General features: G+C 38.6%; 1 protein-coding gene across 1 annotated transcript; it reads left to right on the top strand.

The window, feature by feature from the left end:
* Positions 1-1014: 1014 nt before the first annotated feature.
* Positions 1015-17876, top strand: cnih2 (cornichon family AMPA receptor auxiliary protein 2). Its single transcript, XM_042499690.1, has 6 exons — positions 1015-1709; positions 7166-7234; positions 12909-12956; positions 14771-14883; positions 14965-15108; positions 16729-17876. The coding sequence occupies exons 1-6, from the start codon at positions 1629-1631 to the stop codon at positions 16754-16756; spliced, it is 483 nt and encodes a 160-aa protein (XP_042355624.1). The 5' UTR covers positions 1015-1628; the 3' UTR covers positions 16757-17876.
* The last annotated feature ends 8322 nt before the right edge of the window (positions 17877-26198 follow it).

Here is a 26198-nt window from a genome sequence, read left to right as displayed (position 1 = left end):
TCCATTTCACGAATTGACGGGTGACTGAAGGCTCTGGAGAGAGGAAATGACAGAGAGAAGTGGGAAGAGGAAGAAAGAGGGATGCAGACAAAAGGCAAAAAAAAAACATTTGCAGGCTGCCCTGCCCCCTCATCGCTCCCCGGGGAGAGAGGGATTATGGAAATGTATAAATGCAAGAGAGAGGGAGACTGACAGACACAGAGGAGGAGGAGAGAGAGGAGAGAGGGAGGGAGCGATGCTATTGGTTAACCGTTCAACATCAAGCGTGATAGAAATATTTCTCTCTCAGTCTAAGAAACAGAGGAAGACAGTAGACTCAGGAAACACAATCAGGTCTGTTTGCAAAGAGATGAAAAGGGACTTTTAGGGAGAAAGGTAGAATAGAATAGAAAGGTGGACTAATTAACTTATGACCTCTTGGAGATTATTATTAAAAATCAGAATAAACGCGGCTCAACATGTAGATATTCTGCAGCTTAAATCGCACTCCCCCCCTTTTTCCCCTCCTCTATTTAATAATTCACCCTCCAGAGACAAAAAAACCCATTGCTTTCGGAGAAATCTGGGGGATGAGAGAAAGATGCAGAGAGAACTGTGACATGGTGCAAATTGACAGAGACGAGGACACAGTGGACTGTTCAGTGGCAGACACGTCTCCGACCAGACGCAGGTATTCTCTACTCGATATAATTAAGCCTGATCAACTATCAATGTCGTGCTCTGATCTTGTTTTTCTAAGTCCTGGTGGATGCGCGTTATTGGCATTGTGTTGTTGAATAGTTGTTTAATTTGAAACCTGATTCCAATATCTACCGCCTAACTGATTTATACTCATTTTTATACTTAAATCTGGTGTTATTTGCTTTGTCAAAATTTGTCTAATATGCAAAGCAATACCTGAAATGATCAGAATATCGGTGTGATAATTTCTCAAAAATTTAGTAATAAAATAAGTAACGTGCCAACCAAAAAAAAAAAAAAAAAACAGAATTTGGCTGTGTAAATTGTAATTTGCAAAACAGTTATTTCAAACGTGCGTCATTGATTGTGTTGTTGATTTAAAGCAACAGATGAACTGAAAGCCATAAACTCAACTATCACAAGCCATAACCATCTTTGGCGATAATCGTCCCGGCTGTTTTAACGCTCAGTGTGACGAGATTCCTGTGCTTCTGTTGTCGGAGTGTCAGTCAGACAGTTTTGGGTTTACTGTGAGAGAAGAAAAAGAGAGAAAGAGAGAGAGAAATGTGTAGGCTTTGTTTAAAGAGAAACTACATGGAGGAGGAGGAGGAGACAGACATCTTGCCTGTCAGAGACTGAAAAAAAGGAGCATCAGGCCAACGACACAACTGTGGCTACACAGAAGTGCTTCCTAAATCACAGCGAGACAGGTTTGCTGTCAGGTAAACAAAAACGAGACAAAGAATGGGAGCCATGCTGATTATTGATTGTTACTAAAACTGAGTGCTCTACCTTCCTGGAGGACATCAAGAGTGGGGGGGGCAGACAATAATAACCTCCGCCAAGAGAAGGAGGGACAGCAATAGCCAGAGAGAGGCAGAGAGCAAAGGGAGAACTTCCCTTTCTCTCTCTCGACCCATCTCGTCGTCAGGCTGGCCGGCTCAGCCATGGCGTTCACCTTTGCGGCCTTCTGCTACATGCTCACCTTGGTGCTGTGCGCCGCGCTCATCTTCTTCGTCATATGGCAGGTGAGTAACAACTGTGCACACCAGCTACAGAGGGGGCACGAAACCTGCTTTGCTTAGGGGCCAATTTTGCAGAATGACAGGAGGCTAGGGGCCAGAATCAGCGGCACCATACATGCTTCTACAATTTTAGGATATTTTTAGGATTTAAGGACTTTCGAGGATTATGGGATATTTCTCTGATTTTAGGACGTTTCTAGAATTTCAGGACATTTTTAGGATTTAAGGACTTTTTTGGGGACAATTTTAGGATTTTTAGACATTTCTAGGATTTTAGGACATTTCCAGGACTTTGGAATGTTTCTAGGTTTTAGGGACATATCTTGGGTTTTAGGACATTTCTAGGAATTAAGGATGCTTCTAAAATTTTAGAAAATGTCTAGGATTTGGGGATTTTTCTCTGATTTTAGGACTTTTCCTGAATTCTAGGGCATTTTTAGGATTTAAGTACGTTTTTTTTTATTTTAGGGCATTTCTAGGATTTCAGAATATGTCCAGAACTTTTAGAACATTTTGAAGATTTTAGTGATATTTCTAGGATTTCTTGGATTTGAGGAAATTTCCAGGGCTTAGGGACATTTCAGGGATTTCAGGATTTTCTAGAATTATGGGATGTTTCTAAGATTTTAAGACATTTCTAGGATTTCAACGACATTTCTAGGGTTTCAGGACGTTTCAAGGATTTTAGGACATTTCTAAGATTTAAGGACATTTCTAGAATTTAGGACATTTTCATGATTTCCAAACATTTCTAGGATTTTCTGTTTTTTCTAGGATTTTAGGACATTAGGGGCTTTGCTAGGACCTCTGTTGGGTTGCAGGGGATCCTCCACTGGCACTTTATTTGATAAAAAAGCTTTATTCTGGTGCTGTTTTATGCACTCTGGCACCTCATATATACTAAAAGTAACAAAACAATGAATCACTTTATCTTTATTATGAATTGGAAAATAGTTGGGGGGGCACTGACCCAGATTTGGCCCATGGGGCATACATTGAGTATCACTGAGCTACTGCATATACACTCATTAAAACAGGGCACATGTAGGGCCTGTAAACGTCCACGCTCCGGCCCACACTCGCAGACAAACACAGTCCACCTACACACTGACAGGAACACTGCACACACACATTGCTCAGGTACTCCAGAGGTAATGTTATCCATAAAATGTCTGAGCTGAATATCAGTGTAATTGTACCTATATGTGACTGACATTTTCAATTGCCTCTTAAAAGCCACCAAATGACACATTGTTCCCACACATCGAGCTGCAAAGACATAATTAGTTGAAACAGACCACAGAGTTTCAGAAACCTGACAAACACAAGATTTTAAAGGGAAAGTTCACCCCCTAAGTCATTTTCTCCTCTAACTTGTCGTGCTATTTATTAACGTAGATAGTTTTGTGTTGGAGATATTGGCTGTAGAGATGTCTGCCTCCTCTCCAATATAACAGAAGTAGATGGCATTTCTGCTTGTGGAAATCAAAGTGCCAAAAAAAAAAAAAATAATACATTTGAAAAACTCAACAGAAATCTCTCTTTTCAGAAATGATTTTTCTCAAGATAATTCACAGACCTTGTTGTGAGCAGTTTTCCACAGGGACTAATGTTGTCACTATACTGACATTTCTAGCTTCAATACAACACCTTGAAAAATATTGATATTCATATTCAAAAACCACTGAAAATAGTGACACAATTTGAATTTTTTTTGAAGAGATAAACATAACAAGCGTACAACGTTAGAGTGATTAATTTTACTAATGTCTTTGCTAACACATTCAAACTCCCAATTCGTACGACATTTGGTTAATTACTCGTCACTTCAAAATGTGACGTGCTAGGTAACCATCCTGTGTCAGTTTTGGATGTTCAGGAACTACGTGCCAATTTACTCATTACATGCATCGTTTCTCTTCACAACAAACATCCGTTTTCACATTAAATTCATACGGTCTCTCTTCAAAATGAACTTAGATCCTATATTTTAAAAATCACTCAAAGTGCTTTTACACCAAGAGTCACAGTCGCCCATTCACACACATAAATTCATCCACTGCTGGCCAAGGCTGCCGTACAAGGTGCCACCTGCTCCTCACTCTCACACACACACACACACACACTCACTCACACTCACAGACACAGACACACACATACACACACACACACACACACACACACAAGCAATTTATGGTTCAGTATCTTGCTGTGATACCTCGACATGTTGCCTGGAGGAGCCGGGGATCAAACTGCCAACCTTTCAACTCTGTTTGCTTGTTACTGGCATTATATAATGTCACTTGACATATGTCATTAGCATAGTATGCTTGATATACTGGCACACTAAATCTTTATGAAAACATGGACTCATGGTTTCACACGTACAGGGACAACAGCAGGTTTATGGGTGAAAGTTGGAAATTTGTTAGACATAAAGACACAAAAGCCGCCACCAAGATCGGTTATGATTTCTGAAAAAAGACATTGCTGTTGTCAAAAGTTTGGATGGGAGGGGGGGTGTAATTTTTCATTTTTTGGGCGCTTTAAGCACCACAAGCTGAGTCTTGTTACATTATATTAGAGAGAAGGCAGACATCCCTACAGCTGATAACACTCTAAAGTAATATATACAGATAATAACACTACAGTTAAGAGGGAAAATATCGATTTTGTGTTGAATTCAGACCCCCTTTAACAAGCATTTAAACCTTTGAAACATGAGCAAATACGTTTTGTAAATATGAAAAAAGACAATGTACAAGAAACTGAAACAAAAAAGTCAGAAATATTAAAAAAATTTTAACAGGGAAATATGAACATATGATTATTTTAGTTTTATATTAAAAAAATATGCTACATCATGTATATATTTTTGTAATTTAATTTTAGCAATGTTCTTGTTTATTGGTTTATTCATTTTATCTTTTTTTTTTTTACAGATTTTTAGGTTATTCTCTTTACTCATTTTTTTTAAATTTATTTGGTCATTTTTTGTGAAATTGCTCGTTGCCTTCCTCCCATGTTTTTAAATTAAATCAGCCAATTTGCTCAGGTTTCAAAGGGTCAAGTCTACATGTATTTCATCTATTCCCACACAGCAACCTGCTTATAGCTGGTTTATCATGAGTATAATTAAGTGGAGCTCATCTGACCCTGACACATTAAACAACAGGCTCCCTACACAGTAAAACACTCCTACGATCCCAGAGACAACAAACAAGCTCCTCAAACAAGGTGCTTCAGCAAACTGCATAAAATGAGTAAAGGGAGACAGCAAAAAAACAATGATCATAAATTCCACCGCCAGACTGTTGTGAATATTTCTGCCTGCGGCTTTTTGAGTGGAATTTGCACAGATACCGCTGGACACCGGCGCACCCGGCTCAGCTGGTTACACAAGAGCAGACAAACACCGCAGCTTTGATCCCTCACCTTTCGCATTCGATCCACGGAGGCAGGGATAATGTGAAATACATAACACATCATTATGAACATAAGACTTGAAATGACTAACGTACCAATTGACTAAGTGGGTGAGACTACATATGAGTCAGTCAGTGTGTCTGTGTGTGAAAGAGACGGGGAGAAGCGTGTGTCTGGCTCACCATTCAGCCATGTGACTGTTATCAAACTATGTTCACCCCTTCCCCCCAGTCTGCCTCTACCCACGAGTGCAGCACCCCAATTCTACGCGGCTCCCGACCAATCAGAGCGCCTGTGCGATGCTATAGTAACCATGGAGCCCGCTGAGGGGCTCACCATGTCGCCATGGAAACTGCATCTGTTTACAAGTGCGAAGGAAGACAAGGCAGAGCCATATAGACTCGCATCAGCACTGTTTCCACTCCTGAAAGACAGTATTTTCACATATAATTTCACAGTCACTGTTGACGCAAATCAGATGCTCACTCATCTGCAACTAATGTCTGCGTTTTTATTGCTTTTCAATGAGCCGTCAAAGATAAGCCGAGCTGCTTAAAAGCCTGACTGATGATAAGCGTAGCGGGTGGCCTTTACACCAAGAATTATTAGTGTTTTTATAGAGCTATTAATCAGGGAGCTGGTGAGAAAAAAATTATCACCTCACAGGGAACAGTTAGAGAGCTTTTATCTAAACAATGGTGTTTTCTCTACACTGACATCAATTTCATATATTTTGATCTTTTTATTCACAAGTGTAGAATTCTGGGGGGGGTGTCAGGAGGATGTGCATTTAAAAACATAAAAGGGCAAAGGACTTTTACTTTGAAAAAAAGAAAATGCATAAATTGGTGCATAAAATACTCTTTCAATGTAAATTTCTACTGCTATCATGATGTCCATATCAAATTATATATCATATAATCTTATCACCAACATCTGATGAATGACTCACCATTTGGCATCTTTTGTACACTGTAAAATCTGTCAAGTTGATTTTACTTTAAAAAAAATGTAGGAAACCAATTGTCCTGAAAAATATTTCGTTAAAATCTGTCTTAATTTATGTTAACTTGTATCTATTTATTAAGTTTATTCAAAATTTATATTTACTAAATATTATGAAGTTGTTGCAACTTAAAAATGACAAGTTTAATTAAATCAGTCTTTTCTTAGATTTAGCAACGTCTATATATCAGTATATGCATTCTGCTGGTTCCAAAATAGTCAGTCATATTTGTATTTTCTTAAACATGTTAAGAAAACAGAACTCGCAGATCTCCTAACTTCATTTTTGGAATAATCCTCTTTTTCATGATCAAGTTAAGTCAGATTGATGTGGTTTATATAAGTTGCTAACACTTAAAAACAACAATGTAATTTCACTTGTGGCGACGTCACAGCATCTCGCAGGATGAGGGGCTAAAATTAGCACTAACACCCGGGTGTTCTGTTCACGTGAATGCCGATCAGAGCCGGAGGTGATAAACTCCTGTTACTGCAGAGTCATTTGACCCAGGTGTGAACGTCGATTGCAACCTTTCCCAAAAGCCAGATGTTAGTGGGTGTGAGGGTTTTTGTGCAGTGAAATGAGGCTTTATTGACCGTTATGCACCATCTGTGTACTCACAGTGCACTGCTTTGTGCCATACTTCTCAGTGTGAACGCACTTACAAAATAGCAATTATAAGTACAAAGGTATCCAATTTAAGACAGCAATAGTGACGCATGTAGGAGCTTACACATTGTACAGAAAAAGAGCAAGGCTGTAAGTAATTATGTACACATTAACTATTTAATCACTGTGCTCGGGCAAAGTGAACAATGTGGCTGCAGCTGGACAAGATGTGGTGGGTGTGCAGCAGAGTAAACTGTTGTAGGATAGTTACAACAGCATTGTATGACAGGCTGAGACAAGAATATTTTGTGTGTTGAAAGCAACTGTCTTTTTTTATATTACAGTTACAGTATGTGCATTCATTAGTGCTGTAAAAGTAACTAATTGAGAACAAACCAACGTGTCTGTTATTTTTCAGATCATTGCATTTGATGAGCTCCGCACAGACTTCAAAAACCCCATTGATCAGAGCAATCCCACCAGAGCGGTAAGAACCCTGCTGTTTCTCTTCTTTCAAGGATGATCAAACCATCACACTCACACAGAAATCCCCTCTGTACTGTTACAGGAGGAACCTTCACTGAGCTGCACATAAATACTGAGAACAAATTGAAGATTTTACTTCAAAAACGTCACATAGGACCTGAAATGTATCAGCCAATATCACAGACTGAGTTTATAAGGAGTGATTTTTTTTTTTTTTAACAAGAATCCCACACTGTCATTTCAGCCTGTAAACACAATGGAGAAGCCCAATCACCCAAAAATATTTTAGCAACGAACGTGCTGCAAACTGGGGACACGTTACATTTGCATGTTAATATGTAACAGATAGACTGAAACTTTACATTTCAACATTTGTTAATGTTTGGTTAGATTTAGGCACAAAAGCCCCTTTTTAACGATCAGGAAAATGTTTTGGAACACACAAAAAGAGCTGAAGGTTGCTAAAATAAATACCCTCATTTCGGAGCTTAAAGTCTGCAGGGAAGATAGAAGCGGGTCCCTAAAAACACCCAAGTCTGAGGGTTAAAAAGCAGCAAGTAACACAGCAATGACTCATAACAAAACAACTGGTTTTAGGGTCTCTAAAAAAAAACACATTTGGGGGCTAAAAATCGAAAGGAAAAACAGCCGTAGGTTGCTAAAAAAACACCCACATTTCCAGGCTAAAGTCAGAAGAAGTAAGAGCCACTGTTCCCCACATTTCAGGGCTGAAAAGCTGCAGAAGATTTACAGGTCACTACGTATGGGTACCAAAAAGCCACCTGAAAAACTGTGAAAACACCCACATTTTGGGGCTAAGTTCACAGAAATAAGAGCAAGGGGTCCCTAAAAAACGCCCATGTTTCAGGGCTAAAAAGGCAAAGGAAAAACAGCAACGGGTCCCTTAAAAAATATCCTCATTTTAGGGCTAAAAAGCAGCTTGAAACCCAGCAATGACTCACTAAAAAAGCAACCCATTTTGCTGTTTGTTGGTTTCAAACAGTTGTTTGGCTGGCAGGCATCTTGCATTAGTGACAAAGCATTCACTATTACCTCCGCCCTTTTGAAATGTTGATATGTTACGTGTGAGACATGAAAATGTAACATATTTCAGTTTTCTTCTGCCGACCAGGTGAAAAAAAAAAAGCATAATTTTATGTAAATGAAGGTTGTGATTTTCGAAAGAAACCCTTCAAATGTTTTACTCAGCTGCATTTAGTCAACATCAAATATTTGTACTTCTTTGAAAACACTTCCTACTAATACAAGCTGCCAGGTGATTGCAACCGTAGCACCCAGGCTGCGTTTGCCTTGAACGCTCATCTGTATGCAGATTGAAGCAATCAACCTTCTGCGAAGACGGCGGCTCGTTGGTCTAATCAATTAAAGAGATGGATGCAAATGAAGCCGTTGTTTGTACATTGAGACACCGCGCTGTCACCAAAATAAAAGCCCCGATATGAGATTCACCTCACTGCGATAAGAACAGACTCGTTCACTTTAAACCATATCTGAAAATCTCTGTCTCCATCTTTTTGCAAAAACATAAAATAACATCATCAGAAGCGACTTGCCGTTGCTGTGAATTTCCCTTTTCACAAGTTAGCTAATGTTCTGGCAATCATGTGAACCTGCATCTGAACCGCAAAGTGAGAGTGATGAGGAGTGGGAGAGGAAGCTGTGAAAGCAGACTGTGGGAGTGTGGAGGCACGCCAGCTACAGGGGGGTGGACACAATAACTGCAACACCTGTAAAATATAATGCAACTGCAAACAAGAGCTCGGGAAAAAAAATACTGATGTGAATTATCAGATCAAAGAGGATGCTATTTGTTTCCCTTCAGACAAAGACAAAGAGCTGCTTTTTCAGACAAAGTATCAACAAATATTGAACATTACAAGCTTCCTGGCTGCTGGATTTGTATTATTTTGGACAGGTGTCTCTTCAACCTATAACTAACAACCTGCACGTGTCAACATGTCAGATGTCCTCACAGGGAACATCATCTGCCAGGATGCGATGCTGCTGTTCTCACCCAAAATCAATAAACTGCACAAACAGAAAAAGACACACTGTACACGGTGGCAGCCTTGGAAAATAAACAGCAATTATTTCTGATGTTAGCAGAGAGCAAAGCCTGTTCGCTCAGCTGCAGCTGTCTGCAAAGAGCACACAGGCGGTAAATATTTGTCGGTAAAAGAGAGAAATTACAAGATTATTTCGGGAGAGGATGAAACATGTGTTTCCAAATCAGGTTTATGTGCACAGCAGACCAGTCACCGGGGGGGAGGTGGCATTGTACATTTTTGCAGACCACAAATAGGTTATATTTTTATGTTTTATACATATAAACATGTCTAAAGTGATGGAGTTTATGAACAGACTTTTGTCATCAGGAGGTGAAGGGAATCATGGATGGTGTATCAAGTGGTTGGACACCACTGCAGGCCACTGTTCAAAACCAACAACATTGTTTTGGTTTTTTATTTTGGCAACCCTTTGCTGCTACCAAAACTGGTGTTTTTTACTTACTGCATTGTTTCCCAGCTGCATTTGAGCCTATAAACTGGTTTTTACCGACATTTGCGGCTTTTAGTGCCGTTTAACCAATCACACCGGAGTGTTTTGCACCAACACGTTACAGTTTTTGCCAGTGTCAATTTAGCCTCCAAATTTAGGTGCTTTTCACTAACATATCGCAGCATTTCACAGTGGCATTTAAGCTACTAAGCACTGGCATTTTTCACTGACTTATCACAATGTTTCAAATCGCCACTTGAGCCACCGAACCTAAGTGATTTTTTACAGACTTAATGTGACATTTCATAGCGGTATTTGAGCAATCAAATCTAGTTGCTTTTCACCAAAATATCACACTGTTTCCCAGCGTCATTTTAGCCACCAAATCTGGGTGGTTTTCACCGACACATTGTTGCATTTCTCAGCAATGTTTGAGCCACTGAATCTAGTTTTTCGTGGATATATTGCAGTGTTTCCGAGTGGAGTTTGAGCAATCAAATTTGGGTTTTGCACAGACATATCGCAGCGTTTCACATTGACATTTAAGCCACGTAACAGGCATTTTTCACTGACCTATCACAACGTTTCAAATCGCTGTTTGAGTCACCAAACCTGGATGTTTTTCACCGACATATCAGGGCATTTCCTGGCTGTGTTTGATTAATGAAATCTAGGTAAGTATTCACAGTGTAATTATAGCCACCATACCTCAGAGTTTTTCACTGACAATTTGCGTAATTTCTCAGCAATGTTTGAGCAACCAAACCTGGTGTTTTTTATCGACATAATGAATTGTTTCTTGTTTTTACTGATAGATTGCAGCATTTGTGTTTTTCTACCGACCCGTCCTTGCTTTCCAGCAGCCTTTATGCCACCAAATGTTGGTATTTTAGGCCAAAACATGATCTTCTCTTAATGATAATCAAGTGTTTTTTCTGGCTGACTACATATTAACCACAGCCTTGCTGAAAGCTAAAGTTTAAACATATCTGCTACATGACATTGTAAAAATATAACAAATGCATGTTTTGTAGAAATGTACAATTCATTCTGGTGACTGGGTTGTGCACAGCAGTAAAAAGCAGACTTGCTGCTATTGTAGAAAAGACTGGAAGTTGGCTAGCTGACAAAATTAAGTATCTTAAAAAGAGGGGTGCGGAGTCGAATGGCCTCGGTTTTATGTCTCTCTACATGAAATAGCAAATTACAAAAGTCAAGCTCTTGACATTTCCTTCATTTCAAGCCTTCGATAGTGGAAAATTATGAGGCTGTTCGTCAGTGAAATCAGTTATTTTATTCTTAATTGCTTGATAAGATTACTTATTCTCTGCAGATTATTTTCCATACTTGACAACAGTCTTTGGCCTGCTTTTCTTTTATTTATTCTGTATATTGTGAAAAGGTCTGCGCTGCCTTTGATAAATGTCTTCAGTTGTGTTTCCCTTGTTGGAACAATTAAAAATTCATAGTGAAGAGGATGACCTGACACTAATTAGGGCATCTCGGGGAGGCTCCAGGCTGTAAAATCAGCAGAGCCGAGTATCTGCAGGACAACAATTTATGAGCGCAATTACAAAACCATAAAACGCACAGCGGCTTTGCTGGCAGGTCCAGCACTGTCCTCTTTACATTTTTAAGCTCTGTGTCGTGGAAGGATGCCGTGCACGGAGCAAGCAAAAGGAAGAAAATGACAGAAAAGCAAAAGCAACAACTGCAAATAGACAGTGAGGCTGGAGAGCGAGCGTCTGGCTCAGAGGCTCAATGTTGTAAATTCAGGGCAAAATCCACTTTCAGGTCACTCGGGGGGTTTCGTTTATGGCCACAGATTCATAAAAAAGGTGCAGGCTGGCTAAAGGGAATCACAGTAGCATTAATACTGGAAGCCGTCACCCTGTAACTAAGACAGATGCTTCAATATGTCATAAAATGAGACTCTCTCCAGCTGAGGCTTCAGTAAACTCAGGGGGAAAACAAACACCGGTATAGTTTACACACACTGCTTATCTACTTGATGTATTTTTGTTCCGCAAACAAATGAAGCAAAACAAATTAACAACCTGTCTGTTAATTACCACACAATTGTGTTTACCTGTTCTCTCAGCCTAGTGATGGATACAGATTAATAAGTGGATGAGTAAAAAAAGCAAAACATCTTATTCAAGCTGCTAGCTAATCGATGGACACCAAAATAAAATGTCACCATTAGAGGCCTTTAGCTGCTGGCAAGTGGAAGACAGATGGCTTTCATTTCTTAAACTGATCAGTAAGGCCTCGATCATGGCTCACAGGGGACTCATGACTATTAGCTTTAGTGCAAAATGTCTGCACATAACATTGATGTCCTTATTGCTTCAGATGTGGCTGATGTCTTCATGCACTGACAAACAGTTTCCATAAGTTTCTCATCAACTCGCGTTTTATTTTTCATGCTTGGTTACATCGTTTTTTTAGCTTTATAACAGAAATCAACTTTAGAGTCTGAGATAGTATATGAAGTTGGTTAGTCATTATTCATTAATCTGTATTTTTTAGGGGTTAAGGTCGAGGTGTATTGCAGAAAGAATCAATGTGTATTGTACCGATGCATCTTTTATTACTAGAGCCATTACATCACTATCTTCTTATAAATAACTTTTGAAGATTTATTTTTATGAAAAGGCATTCCTATAATTACTCTTTGAATTATTATTATTATTGTTGCTATTATTTTATTATTATCATCATCACCATCATCATCATCATTATTTATATAATTATTTTTAATTTTTTTTCTTTTGTGTTGTATTTTTGCTTTTGACAAAATGTCCTGTGCATTTTATTGTGATTTTATGTGTAAAGCGCTAGTTTTGATATGTGCTATAAAAATAAACTGTATTATTATTATTATTATTATTATTATTATTATTATTAACATTTATATTTTTGCATGAATCTCTGTTTAATTGCAAGCACATAGCAGGTCTAGTTTTTTTTATTTTATTGATGTTTCACCCATAGACTGTATTAAAGAAGTGGATGTAGCCACCTGTGACAATAATTATCTAAAACTTGAAAGCATGTATAATCCTTAATATATTTATTTTAATGGAAAGACACAATCTGTGCGCAGGATGAAGAAATGCCCACTGTTAACCAGATTTTCTTTATGTCCACAGAGAGAAAGGATTCTCAACATTGAAAGAATCTGCAACCTGCTCCGCAGAGTGAGTAATACTTGTTTTTTTTACCTGCTGATGGATGACTAAAACAGAGGGGCTCCAGACGAGCATGACCATTTGTCTCTCTAACCATTGTGAGGACCGTGACGCGTACTGATTCATTTCACATGAAGCCCATCCACACAACCCGCCGTCACCACTCTGCAGTGCAGACACGAAGAGACAGAGAACAACTTTACAGTCAGAGAGAGACTCAATGTCCCTGAAATTATATATCAATAAACAGAATGGGCTACAACAGGGGCTTAAATTATCAGGGAAGGTGGGATGCTAACTGTGCTATTGGGGCCCATACATTTATGCAGAGAGTAGAGTAATATCTTCCAAGATGAACTCGATGATAATGTGTCTTTTATCTGTAAAAAGATGAATGTTTTTATGACTGATTGAACCATTAGTCTGTTAAAATAGCCATCATGGGAACAGCGTCCAATAGGTTCAAAGTGGGAAAATGGGTAATAGAGGTTTACCTGTATTTCAACATTTGCTGTTGACTGACAGATTGATTTATTGACTCTATGTTTTCCACAGTGGTGCACAGCAAGGGACAAAGTGCCACTCAGTACGTTTACATGCTCTGTTAAGCCAAGCTACAGTTAGAGCTTGATTAGGCCATTCAACTGGACTACTGTCCTTGACTCAATATACAAGCACTGGGGCAGAAATGATTTATTGACAGAAGTAAATCCGACTCTGCTACGGTAGCAGGAAATATGCCCTTTTTCAGGTCGTTGCTATTGGACCTTCTTTCGGTTGACATATTACATCACATACCAAACAAGCTGGCAAACGGCAAACAGGTTGCATATCGAAAATATGGATATCTTCTCTGCACTGTAAATTTCTTACGTACTCGACGCTTTACTATTGTACATATGAGATACATGCTATTGTTCACTAATCTGTGCTGTTCGACTTCCCGGCGCACAGACTACACACACACACACACACACTCACACAGAAGAATACTCATCTGCTGCAGAGCCATGTACACAGTTCTGCTCTACTGGCTATAAGAAAGCAGTCTATAGTCTTTTTTAGCAGTATTTTTTACATAAAGCCAATCCAACCAATCTAGTCTGGTAATCTTAGACTGATTTACTCATTTGCTTTCACTTCATTATTCAGTCCCACATTATGGTTATTTTGCCCCAACCAATGAGCAACAACGTCAACTTCTGTTGCATTATCCCTGGTGGACAAATAATGGCTAGCCTCCAAAAAACACCCGTGTTTGGTGCCTAAAAAGCTGCTTAAAAACAGGGTCATGTCAACAAAAGACACCCACGTTTGGTGCCTAAAAAGCCATTGGAAAAACAGGAATGGGTCTCTAAAATACAATCACGTTCAGGGCCTAGAAAAGCCACTGGAAAAATGAACACTAATGTTTATCTGTATCAGCTAGATGTGCAAATAAGCGGCAGTTTGCTCAGACGTTTGCTACATCAAAAAGACTTGAAAGGTGATAATATCTGTGTCAACGTTGTGTTCACAGCTTGTTGATTTAGAGGAAGCAGGCTAGTTATCTGAACCATCTGTGTCAAACTACATCAATTTCTGCTAACATCTAACAGCCAGTCTACATGTGCATGAAACTATATTTGCACTCGTAACAGCAGCGGGCCATGAGTAACATTAACACGTTCTGTGGGAAAGTGTTTGGTGTGATTTCGGTTTTGTAGATTGTAGTTATATCACATCATGCAACCCATGAGTTTTTAAGTGTTTTTTTTTTTTGGTGTGGTTACTGTGATTATATGCAGACCTGTAACCTGCGTCCCTGTGTCTGTTCTGGTTAGTTGGTGGTACCTGAGTACTCCATCCACGGGCTCTTCTGCCTAATGTTCATGTGTGCTGGAGAGTGGGTCACACTTGGCCTAAATATCCCGCTGCTCTTCTACCATCTGTGGAGGTACAGTCCCTTAACAGATGTCTAACAAGCTTCTGATGATAAGGTGCGAGCATGAGCCAAAACTCTCTGCGTTTTTTTCAGGTTTTTTCATCGGCCAGCTGACGGGTCAGAGGTCATGTATGATCCTGTCAGCGTGATGAACGCCGACATTCTCAACTACTGCCAGAAGGAGTCCTGGTGTAAGCTGGGCTTTTATCTGCTCTCTTTCTTCTATTATCTTTACAGGTCAGTACAAATTATCAATCTTATCAATCTGCTCTTGTCTGATAAGATTTCAGTGGCTATTTTTACATGCACGCTAATATTCTGCTTTTATTTTCAATACAATAGTGACAGCATTTTGAATTACATGAAATTACAAGTTGTGTGAACAGAATATTCTTGGAAATGTTTCTAGGAATTAAGGACATTTCTAGGATTTTAGATGTTTCTCAGATATTAGGACATTTCTCAATTTTTTAAAAAATGTGTAGGATTTTAATACATCTCAAGGATTTGAATACCTCTCTAGGATTTTAGAATATTTCTTGGATTTTAGATGTTTCTCAAGACATTTCTAAAATTTTTTGACGTTTCTAGGATTTTAATACATCTCTAGGATTTGAATACTTTTCTAGGATTTTGGAACATTTCTTGGATTATAGGACATTTCTAGGATTTTAGGATGTTTCTCTGATTTTAGGATTTTTCTGGGATTTTAGGAAATGTCTAGGACTTTAGGATGTCGCTGGGAATTTACAACATTTCTTGGATTTGAGGACATTTCTTGGATGTTTGGATGTTTTAAGTATTTTAGGAAGTTTCTAGAATTTTAGGATGTCTTGCAGATTTTACACTTTTTGACAGATTTTTGACACTTCTCGGATTTTAGAACATTAGGGGCTTAAGACCTCTGTGCAGGGGATCCCCCACAGGCACTTTTTTGATGCTGTTTTATACACTATTGCACCTTATGTATACTTAAAGTACAAAAACAATTCCCAGTGTGAATAACTTTATTTTTATTTGGAATTAAAAATTGGTACAAATCTGGTACGCTATTGTGGTTTTAGGAGCATCCTTTGGACATGTGTACAGCAAATCTAGAATATGCATTTCAAATGGTGTTTTTATCGCAGTTTGAAACACATGTTCTCTTGCCTGTTCAGAGTCAGCTCCGTGCGTTATCATGTGTTGTACACAACCAACTAACCAATAGTTTCCAAGGCCGTGGTGGGGATGCATGCCAAGAAAAAGCCCACATTTCTGGTCGGAAGGAGAAACAAACCTATTTTAAAATATTATGAAAGACTTAGATATCATCAGCTCTTTGGATATGTGCAAAGATCACAACACCAACCTTTTCAAGAAGGTGGTTCAAGGTATGAAAGATGGAGGCTGTTTCAGCATGCTCAAAAAAGTCTGCAACCGCAGGAGAACTTAAATATATATATATACGCGAAGAAGCAAAATAGCCCAAGCAGCTCAAGTCGTTCCCCTTTTCCACATTTTTGCAAGATTAACGACTTTAGAGGGCATGTTAATTTCCATGCACAGCTGCATGTAAAAGGGAATATTACAGGGATTCATTTTCATTAGTTACGTAAACAGCTTAGCACGAATATTGGGCCTTATTCACTAAGACATGCGCAGAAATGTCCTTACTCTGCAAATAAAATGACTGCACACTTGAAATTCTGTCCCATTGTCTTTTTTTTGGATAAAGGCAAAAAACGGAATATCCTGTGCATGTAAACTTAGCCACTGATGCCTTGAATTTGTTGTGACATTAATGCGAAACAGCAGCACAGTTACAGTTTTCTCCCTGTTTTTCTTCCTGTTGCCCCGGTCAATTACCCGCCGCAGTATGGTCTACGCCTTGGTGAGCTTCTAACAGACAGGATAAATCTGGAGAAATAAAAGGAAATGTCTGCAAGAAAGACTCAGAGGAACAAATGGAGACTTTGATTCTTCCTCTCTCCATGTATCCTTCCCATCACTGGCTTGGGTTTTCAACCGTCTAACTTTGGACAAAACAAGAAGACCAATCTGAGTGATAATGTGAATGTAAAGGCCTCCGCTCGATTACACCGGTTTCTGCTGTCGGACGACTGGACGAGGTTTTGAAACGAAACAGAAAGAGGACGCAGCAGGTGTGTTGCCTTTGACCCATTATACGAATTAACAATATCTTTCTGAAGGGCTGGAGTTTTCCCGTGCTGCTCTTACCGATCCAGTCGCTCAACTCACTGTGAATCTCCAAACACTAATGGGCTGGAAAACAAAATAATTTGTCTGTATTCTTTGACTTTGAAAAATGTACTTAAAGCAGGATTGTTTTGGTATCATTCCATGTATTTAAGATGATAGACACCTCTAATATCAAGCCACTGCTTTGATCGTGTTACAGGTACATAAAACTGTAGAAAACAGGTCAAATTGTACAGGTTAAGAAATGCAGGATGGAGATACAACAAAACAAGGGGTGAGGGGTTAGGCTTAGGGTTTTCTCTGATGCCAGCCTCTGCCAAAAGTCAGATTTAACAAAACAACAGAGTTAATCATAAGTTTGACTGCTTTGAGTGCTTGTAATGTGCATTCAGAATAAGTATGTCCATAGCTGTAAGGACACATTTTATGCTACATGCTAGGTTCATGCTTTCCAAAGAGCTTCATGCTCAGACATTTAATGCCAAAAGTTTATAGCTGAAAAACCATTGTGCCAAAAAATAAATAAAACGAAAGGTCCAATGTGTAGGATTTAGGAGGACATATTTGCAGAAATGGAAAATATAATGTAATAAGTAAGCTTTCTTTGGTTTAAGTGTAACTTTAGAATTAGTCATATATTTCTAAATAGCGAGCGAGTTCTCGTACACGGAGTCCATCATGTTCACTGCCATGTTTCTACAGTAGCCCAAAATGGACAAGCCAAACACTGGCTCAACATAGGGCCACTGGTGTTTTTGCATTGGCCGTCGTTGTAGTTAGCAGCCCCTCCACGAAGAGCCAAACAGTATTGGAAAAACACTGATTTATTTAATGAAACTGCTTTATTAAGTGTTTTTACCATTTTAAATCACCAGGTCTGTTTGTTATGGAGAGGAGGAGGCTTCTGTTGAAAAAACGGCTAACGGTAAAAACCGCCTGAACGTCTGGATCTTAAGTTATCAAAAAAAAAGTGGGGAGCACAAATTGGCATGTGCTAGCAGCCCATCTGGGACGAGCAGAACAGCATTGAAAAACACAGATTTTTAACATGAAACTGCTTTTTTCAGTGTTTTTTTTATGATTTAAATCACCTAAATTTTGTTGTGGAGAGGAAGAGACCAAAGTGGATAATTCAGCTTATGGTAAAAACTTCCTGAATGTCTGGATCTTAAGTTAGCAGTGAAAAAATGTGAGAAGTATTTAGCAGGTGCTAGGCTAGTGGTCCCTCTGGGGCCAAACAGTGCTGAGGAAACATTGATTTGTTATGTGAAACTGCTTTATTTAGTGTTTTTACCAGTTAAAATCAACTGGCCTTTTTGTATTAGAGAGGAAGAGGCCTCTGCAGATAATTCAGCTTTCTGCAAAAACCTCCTCAACGTCTGAATCCTGAGTTATCAAAGAAAAGGAGGGGGTACAAATGAGCAACTGCTGGGCTAGCAGCCCATCTACCACACGGTAAAAATGTCTGAATCCTAACTGGAAGTTCATGCTCTGCACATGGGAGGAGTTTCAGCTGGTTGCAGTCTGCACTGCTAAATGCTGCTAAATCCTACACACATTTCCTGAAGTGAAAACAAAAATGACAAAGCAGTATCTTTGTCTTCACGCTAACGAACTGTCAAGACTCGTTTTTATTTTCACTTTTACATTTCATTTTGGCACAACGGCTTTTATTCTTTGAAAAAATAGACAAAAAAAAAAGAAACGTAGTTCTGTTGTATTTTTTAGTGTGCAATGAGCGCCTTATTCCTATTTCCAGTTTACTCATCTGCATCTATACTGTGGTCATCTTAGCACAGCAACTTTTCTCCGAGGTAGAAAATAGAAATCTCATGTACAAAAAGCAATTAAAAAACAGCAAACTAGCAATGTAATATGATTCATGAGACATATCGATGCAGTGTTATTCAGTGTATGTAATAACAGTGAGTATGACACAAGTGGCGGATGAGACAATAATGACTCTGTGGCCATGTTTCAGTTATTTCACAAGTGTAAAGGCAGTGAAGTCATATCAATACGTCTACAATCATACAGTTACAGAAGTGACGGACATTAATGTTGCTGGAAACAGCGAAGCCTCTCTCCTTGGCTGGTGCTGCCTTTGCTGTCCTGTGCTCTTTAGTTTGATCTATTAGTAGATACGTGGTGGTTCAAATGTGTGATTCTAACATCAGTAGAAAAACAGAAACTCTGGAGCCTGAAAACAAGCTGTGATGTTTGTCATGCGCCGGCTCCACATGTAGTAATTGGTGGTGATGACACGTTTGGTATATAAACTGTGGGACTCGCTTAGGAAAATAACATCTTTGTTTTTAATTATGTCAAAAGATTTACCACTAAAATTCACACCACAACACAAGCTTACAAGAAGGTTCAACAGTATTTTTTTTCTTCCTTAAGTCAAATTAACTTCTGGACACTTAAATACAGAACAAAGACTAATTAATATTATTGCAATTACTACCCAAATATGTCTCCCTGTTTCTCTATTGTGTATCATTGCATAATTATAAAAGATTTAACTGCATTTCAATTGGAAGCATATACTGATGGGCATCAATATTTCTACAATCGGATAACACTGGCATTGTTCTGTATTTCGGTTATTGTCAGCAAATCCCATGATAAGACTAAGAATAACAATATTTTAGACTTCCCTAATCTGTCTGTGACATTCAGCCTAAAGCCTGTTTGTTTCTACTGAGGACAAACATCATTACAAATGCATTGTTTCATTTTTAAAAAGGCAAGAGGATATCTTAAAATGACATTCAAACTACTGCCAATACACAGCCCTACTGCTTACTCCTTGAGTAAGAATCCTGCGATACAATACGCATCGCAATAAAGAGGATACGATTCAATATATTGCGATACTGTCAGTATCATGATACATTACAGTATTTTTAAAACTAATTTTAGGAGCTGGTGGTGGGTCCTTTGTGTTTACGATGGCAATATGTTGTACGTTGGAGTGGAATGGCGTGTTAACACTGAACACAAAGTGTCTCGCATGGTGAGTTTACATACAAAGTTGGTGCAAAGTCACGAATAGATGCAAATTCATGCCAGGCAGCGCAATGGACCCATTGTACGTGACGAGATCGACACCTTTGGGTCCATCACGCGACTTGAAATTTTTCAACTTGAGCAAGAATTTCGTGTGACGCTTTGTTTTGATAGCCTAGTCGAGATTCTTCTGACATTACTGAGATTTGTAATGAAGGATAAACGATGGGCCACTAACTGCTAACTGGTATCTGATGTGTTGGGAGTGAGAATGTGTTGCAACATGTCAAAACATATGTGAAAGAACCCTCTTGATCACTACAGAAATGCCACCAATTAAAAAAGCATCGTAGTGGAGCTTCATCTCACACACACACACACACACACACACACACACACACATCTTGTGCCAATCACAGCGTGTTACATGTCACTTTGGTACTAATGAAGGGTTCGGAGGGAACAACTCAAACCGCTTTTGTGATTTGAAATTCAACCAAATTGCAAAATTTCCTACTTGACTGAAGCAACTTCAATAGTCTGTCAGTGTTCTTGCACACAGTAGACGGTACGTGCTGTGCCAAATGATGTTCCCATGAAAGTAATCACAGGACACTGAGACCTCAAAACTCTGCCAACAATGTGAGCGTGTCGAGTCTGGACAATCACTATTAAAGCACAGGAACACGAGGACGGGAGGAGAAATACAGCTCGGCTGAATGTCATTATGTAGTCGCTCTAAACAAAGCGTTTTAGATAACTGTATTTAAGTATATCTATTTGTATCTGTCTTTTATACATTTATCATCAATGTATGCTACAGTAAATTTGGTGGATCACTTTATATTTATTAGGTTACACTCTGATGTACAGTTAATAAACAGCAATTCTCATGCCGTATTCTAATAAAACCTTAATGCCAAAAAAAGATCTCCAAGTTTCTTACTTCCTGTCTGTTAGGGGTCAGTGTTTTGCCCATCTGTGAGGAGCTTTGCAGACGCGATGCTCCGCCAACACAAGAGGTTTGCTGGAGGAGAAAAAAAATATAGAAATGAGGATGATGAGGGGACACTAAGAGGTGCATTAGACGTCGAGAGCTGTCCAAAAAAACAACTGCATTTAGAAGTGGTTTTAGAGACGTTTGCAAAAGCTCTTTAAGAGCACCAAAATAACTGAATTCCCTGAAAATGCCTCGCTGATGTGAAAAGCGCTTCTGCTGGAGAGGCGGCAAAGAGAGGATGATAACCTTTCATTAAAGTCTGCACCTCCAGAATACTAACATATCAAATTATAGAGCGCTGGATGCCTATGGGATTGCATAACAAAGCTAACTTGACATGAGTTCATCCTCACAGTAAGAGATGAAAATGTCACTGCAGCTGAAAAACATTAAACTTTTTTATGCTCAGCAGTATTTTTATGCCTCCACGCTGGCAAAAGCTGTGAGCAGAGGCATTATGTTTTGGGTTGTTTGTACTTCTGTACATTTCATCTAATTTCTGTAACTGTGATATCTCAGAGAATGCGTTAAATAAATTTCTTCTAATTGGGCACAAATGTTCACTTGGAATCAAGGATGAACTGATTGGATAAGTGAAAGGTCAAGGTCACTGTGACTGCGTCTGTCGCATTGTTGCAACATAAGAAGGCCTTGAAGGAATTTTCCTCAAATATGGCACAAACGTCGACATGGACTCAAGATTGAACTGTGAAAATTTGATAGTCATAGGTCACTGTGACCTTGCATCTATCTCATTATTGTGAATGTGATAGCTTAAGAGCACCATGAAGTACTTACTTCAAATTTGACGCCAATGTCCATTTGTTCTGATGAACAGATTAGAATTTGGTGTTCAAAAGTCAAAGGTCAAGGTCACTGTCCCTCATCTGTCTCATTTTTGTGAACACAATATGTCAAGAACACCGTGTGGGAGTTATTTCAAATTTGGCATGAACGTCCACTCCAATCAGTTCATCCTTAACTGATTAGATCAGGTTGTCAAATGTCAAGGTCACTGTGACCTTGGATCTGTCTCATTCTAATGAATGTAATATCTCAAGAACACCTTAAGGTGATTTCCTCAAATTGGCACAAACATTCACTTAACTTTACTTGATGAACTGATTAGATCTTGGTGGTCAAAGTCAAAGGTCAAGGTCACTGTGAACTCAACTGTCTCATTCTTGTGAACATGGTTTGTCTCAACATTGTTGAGGACGTTTTTTTTTTTTTTCCAAATTCGGTACAAATGTCAACTTGGACTCAGCAGCTAACTGAGTAGACTTAGGTGGTCAAAGGCTAAGGTCCCTGTGATTTTGCATCCTTTTCATTTTCATGAATGTGATATCTCAATAACAATTTGGGGCAATTTCTGTAAATTTGACACCAACATCCATTTGGATTAATGAACTGAGTAGAATTTGGTTCAAAAGTCAAAGATCAAGGTCACTGTGACCTCATCTGTCTCATTCTTTTGAACCCAATATCTTAAAAACATCTTGAGGGTTGTTGTTTTTTTTTATTAGGAGCAAACGTCCTCTTAGATTCACCAATTAATTGATTAGATTTTAGTGGTCATAGGTCAAAGGTCAAGATCACTGTGACCTTACATCTGTCTCATTCTTGTGGATGCAATCTCCCAAGAACTCAGATAATTTCTTCTTCTTGGCACAAATGTCCTCTTGGACTCAATGAACTGATTAGACTTTTGTGGTTGAAAGTTAAAGGTCCTTGTGACCTCACAACACGTGTTTTTGGCCATAACTCAAGAACTGATTTGCTGATTGTAACACAATTTCACATAGATTTCTATTCGGATAAAATGATGAAGTGATGACATTTAATGTACAAAGGATCAAAGGTTAACTTCACTGTGACATCATAATGTTTTCTGGTCGTTATTCAACGTCATATCTCAGGAACAGAAGGACAGAGGTTTTTTCAGATACAGAATTTGTGACAATTTATCTTGGGTGTCCACCTTGAAACTGATTGTAGAGATCATCTGTGCTGCCAAGGGGAAGATATGTGTGAAGCGTTCATGTTTTCACAGACATGGATGTAAACTGTAAGTGCTACTTGACTGGTGTGCAGAGGATTTCAACCACAAGGCGGTAATTCTAGTTTTCTCGTCTGGTTTTTAAAGGATCAAGGACACAGAGCAGAAAATGCTGAGGATGTCCTGACGACGCCTCAGGGAGTCATTTGGAGGGTTTACCGGGTTGTCTAAATAATGATTCAAAAAATAAAACAGAGCAACAAGGAGTCTTCAAGCTGCCATTTTCCCCCCTGTTTGAAAAGGACATATCATTCCCTGTCCGTTCGCTGTCACCATGGAAACTAAATTGTATTAGAGATTCCTGTTGACTCACTCTGAGGCTCTCACTCAAAACAGAAAAATACAATTCGAGTCTGTCCACAGGCCTGGCAGCACTGCTTTTCTGCACAAAGCATTTATTTTTCTCTTTAAAAATTCATACTCCCTCCGGTACAGGTTCATGTAGTCATGAGGACCCAAACTTCAACGCTTCTGTGCATCCCACCACACACACGCACACACACACACACAACACGTGCATCTGTTTCTCGTTCTGTCTCGTCCCATGGTTCACACTGTGTCACACTCATCATCCCGGGCTCTTCCTCTTCCAGCACCCTCCACCGCCATAATTGTCTCAACTCCTTTCCCCTCTCTCCTACGTCTGTGCTCTTGCAGAGATGTTGCCATGGAAACTGGCTACAACTGATGGGCCTGAAACGTCACGATTGGCATACACAATTGCCAAGTGCGCGAAGAGGTGCATGCACGGGGACGGACACACACACACATTTTTCTCATTCATTATTATGCAAGACACTCTGGGATGTTGCATATTATTATGTACAGTATGTACACATAAAAGGACGAGAAGGACGTCCTCGATATGAAGACAAGGACGGATACAAGAGAGAAAAGTGAAAGCATTATAAAAGTGGAGTATTTCATTAAAAGAAGAGATTTAATTAAAGCAAAAAAAGGTTAAAAGTCAATATAAAATGCTTTTATGTGGCCTGTATGCTCTACACACTCAAATTCCTGCTCAGCACAGAATGGATTTTCATCAAGACTGAAAAAGCAGAAATGAAAATAGCCACTTCACTCTCTAACAACTCTAGTTTTAGTCTACCTTTGCTCCATCATTTTATAACTGCTTCCATTTTGTCGTGACAAAATTAAGATGTTGTTTGCTTCATTTCCTCCTAAAACTGAAGAAGGAGCAGATGTGCTTCTTAACAGCGGCCGTTTGCGTCCAAGAATGTGTCAAACCTGTTCGCACTTATGTTTTTATTTGGACGGTGGCTCGTCGGTCCAGACAGAGAGACTTGAGCGTGACTCATTCTGGCTGTCAGCTGCTGTCTCGTTTATAAAAATACCCGCCGCTTTCATCTGTAACTAAACACTAAGACCATTTTCAACTAATTGCCTGAATTAATTGAAAAAAAAGTTGCATTTCATTAGTTAATTATGTGAAAATTACTCTGTGAAACTAAATCGAAAATGTGTTTTTGCTAAAAAATGAAATGCTGTTATTAATAAATGAAAAAAAATCCAGTATGTCTGCTGGTGTTTTTGATCAATAAGGGCATATGGTCACATTCCTGAGGCACTTTTTAGGCTAATTTAAGCGTAATGGTCTTTTTAATCAGGTCTAATTTTAAGATTAAATTTTAAAATCAAATCACAGTATATTTTTTATGAATGAGGCCCTGAGGCCTTATATCCGAGGTGTCTGCTGTCCTCCTTTTGCTCTTCGTGATGATCATGACAGTTTCTAATTTTACCCCTGATGATGGACGACTGTAATAGTGATCAGAGCAGTGGGTTAAAAGATCTTTACAACTTTCTACCTTTTGTTTCTTTTTAGTTAAAACACAAACTGATGAACTGTCAGATCGGTATAAATCTGAGAATAATTATTGTCAATTTAGACAATAACAAACGCATACAGTCTTTTCTGTATGATCAGAAAAAAAATTGTCCAAATTTCTCATTATCTTCACTAAATATAGATGAGGAGCGACAGTTTAGCACTGTGAGTGTGGATCAGGGGTGAAAGAAGATACTTTACTTAAGTAAAAGTACAAATGCAACACTACAAAAGGACTCCACTGCAAGTTAAAATTATGCATTTGAACTGTTTTAAATAATGTTTTGTTATTTATGAAACCAAGTTTAGAGGGGAAACTTTCCCTTTAGTCAAACTGATAACAAGTGTCGGGTTTCAGCCTCAATGCCTGCCCGGTGTCACATAGAAAACCACAGAGGACGCAGGACAGCTCCACTAATTTCAACTTAATTTATTTAAATAATGATTGTTAAAGTATGAGTGGTAGGATGAAAATCTCAAAGAAAAAGAAAAACATCATCTTAGTTTATTGATTTAGTGGAGCAATTTATGTCTTGAATAGTATTAATCACATTAGATACATCAGCCAGTCTATGTCTTAAATAAAATCACTTTGTTTTGATCAAATAATTAAATGAAAACATTGTGTTATCATGTTGAATACTACATTTAATTTAATCAGTTTCATTCTGTGACATATTAAATGCATTTATTGCAATTTTTTAAATATTCATGTATTTTTATCTATTTTTATTTATTTATGGTCTTTTTAAAATAATATTTGTAGTATTTTTTAGATTGTTTTTAATCTAACTTTTAATTCCAAGCAAAATCAATCAGTGTTAATGACTCATAACCATAAACCACATCAATGAGTCATTTAATCACTTAATCAAATACTTATATAAGAGAATGGATCGCTGCAGACGCTGGCGTAACAACACTACTCGTGCACTACATAAATCATTAATTTGCAGTCTGGCATTATTACCTTTACTGATTTACAAACAAATATCGGAGTAGGAATCACTCAGGTATCATGATACTTCAGTGACCAGACAATATTGTTGCAATGTGCTGTGTCCACCGTGCAAATGTCACATTAAAATGAACCAACCAGAAAGAGACTCAAAAGACCACAAAGAGATAAAAAGGAACTGCTTAGAGACACAAAACAACTACAAAAGTTTCAAAACAACCACAAAGAGATGCAAAAGAACCACCAG

This window comes from Plectropomus leopardus, chromosome 13 (genome assembly GCF_008729295.1).
Source record: "Plectropomus leopardus isolate mb chromosome 13, YSFRI_Pleo_2.0, whole genome shotgun sequence".
Lineage (NCBI taxonomy): Eukaryota > Metazoa > Chordata > Actinopteri > Perciformes > Serranidae > Plectropomus > Plectropomus leopardus.
This window is presented reverse-complemented; position numbering and strand designations above follow the sequence as displayed.

Bases quoted from the DNA above. Each gene is read 5' to 3' on its own strand.
- cnih2 (XM_042499690.1), top strand. From the start codon at position 1,629: ATGGCGTTCACCTTTGCGGCCTTCTGCTACATGCTCACCTTGGTGCTG. The intron at 14,884-14,964 runs GTACAGTCCCTT...CGTTTTTTTCAG, and splicing joins CTCTTCTACCATCTGTGGAG to GTTTTTTCATCGGCCAGCTG. The intron at 15,109-16,728 runs GTCAGTACAAAT...TACCCGCCGCAG, and splicing joins TTCTTCTATTATCTTTACAG to TATGGTCTACGCCTTGGTGA.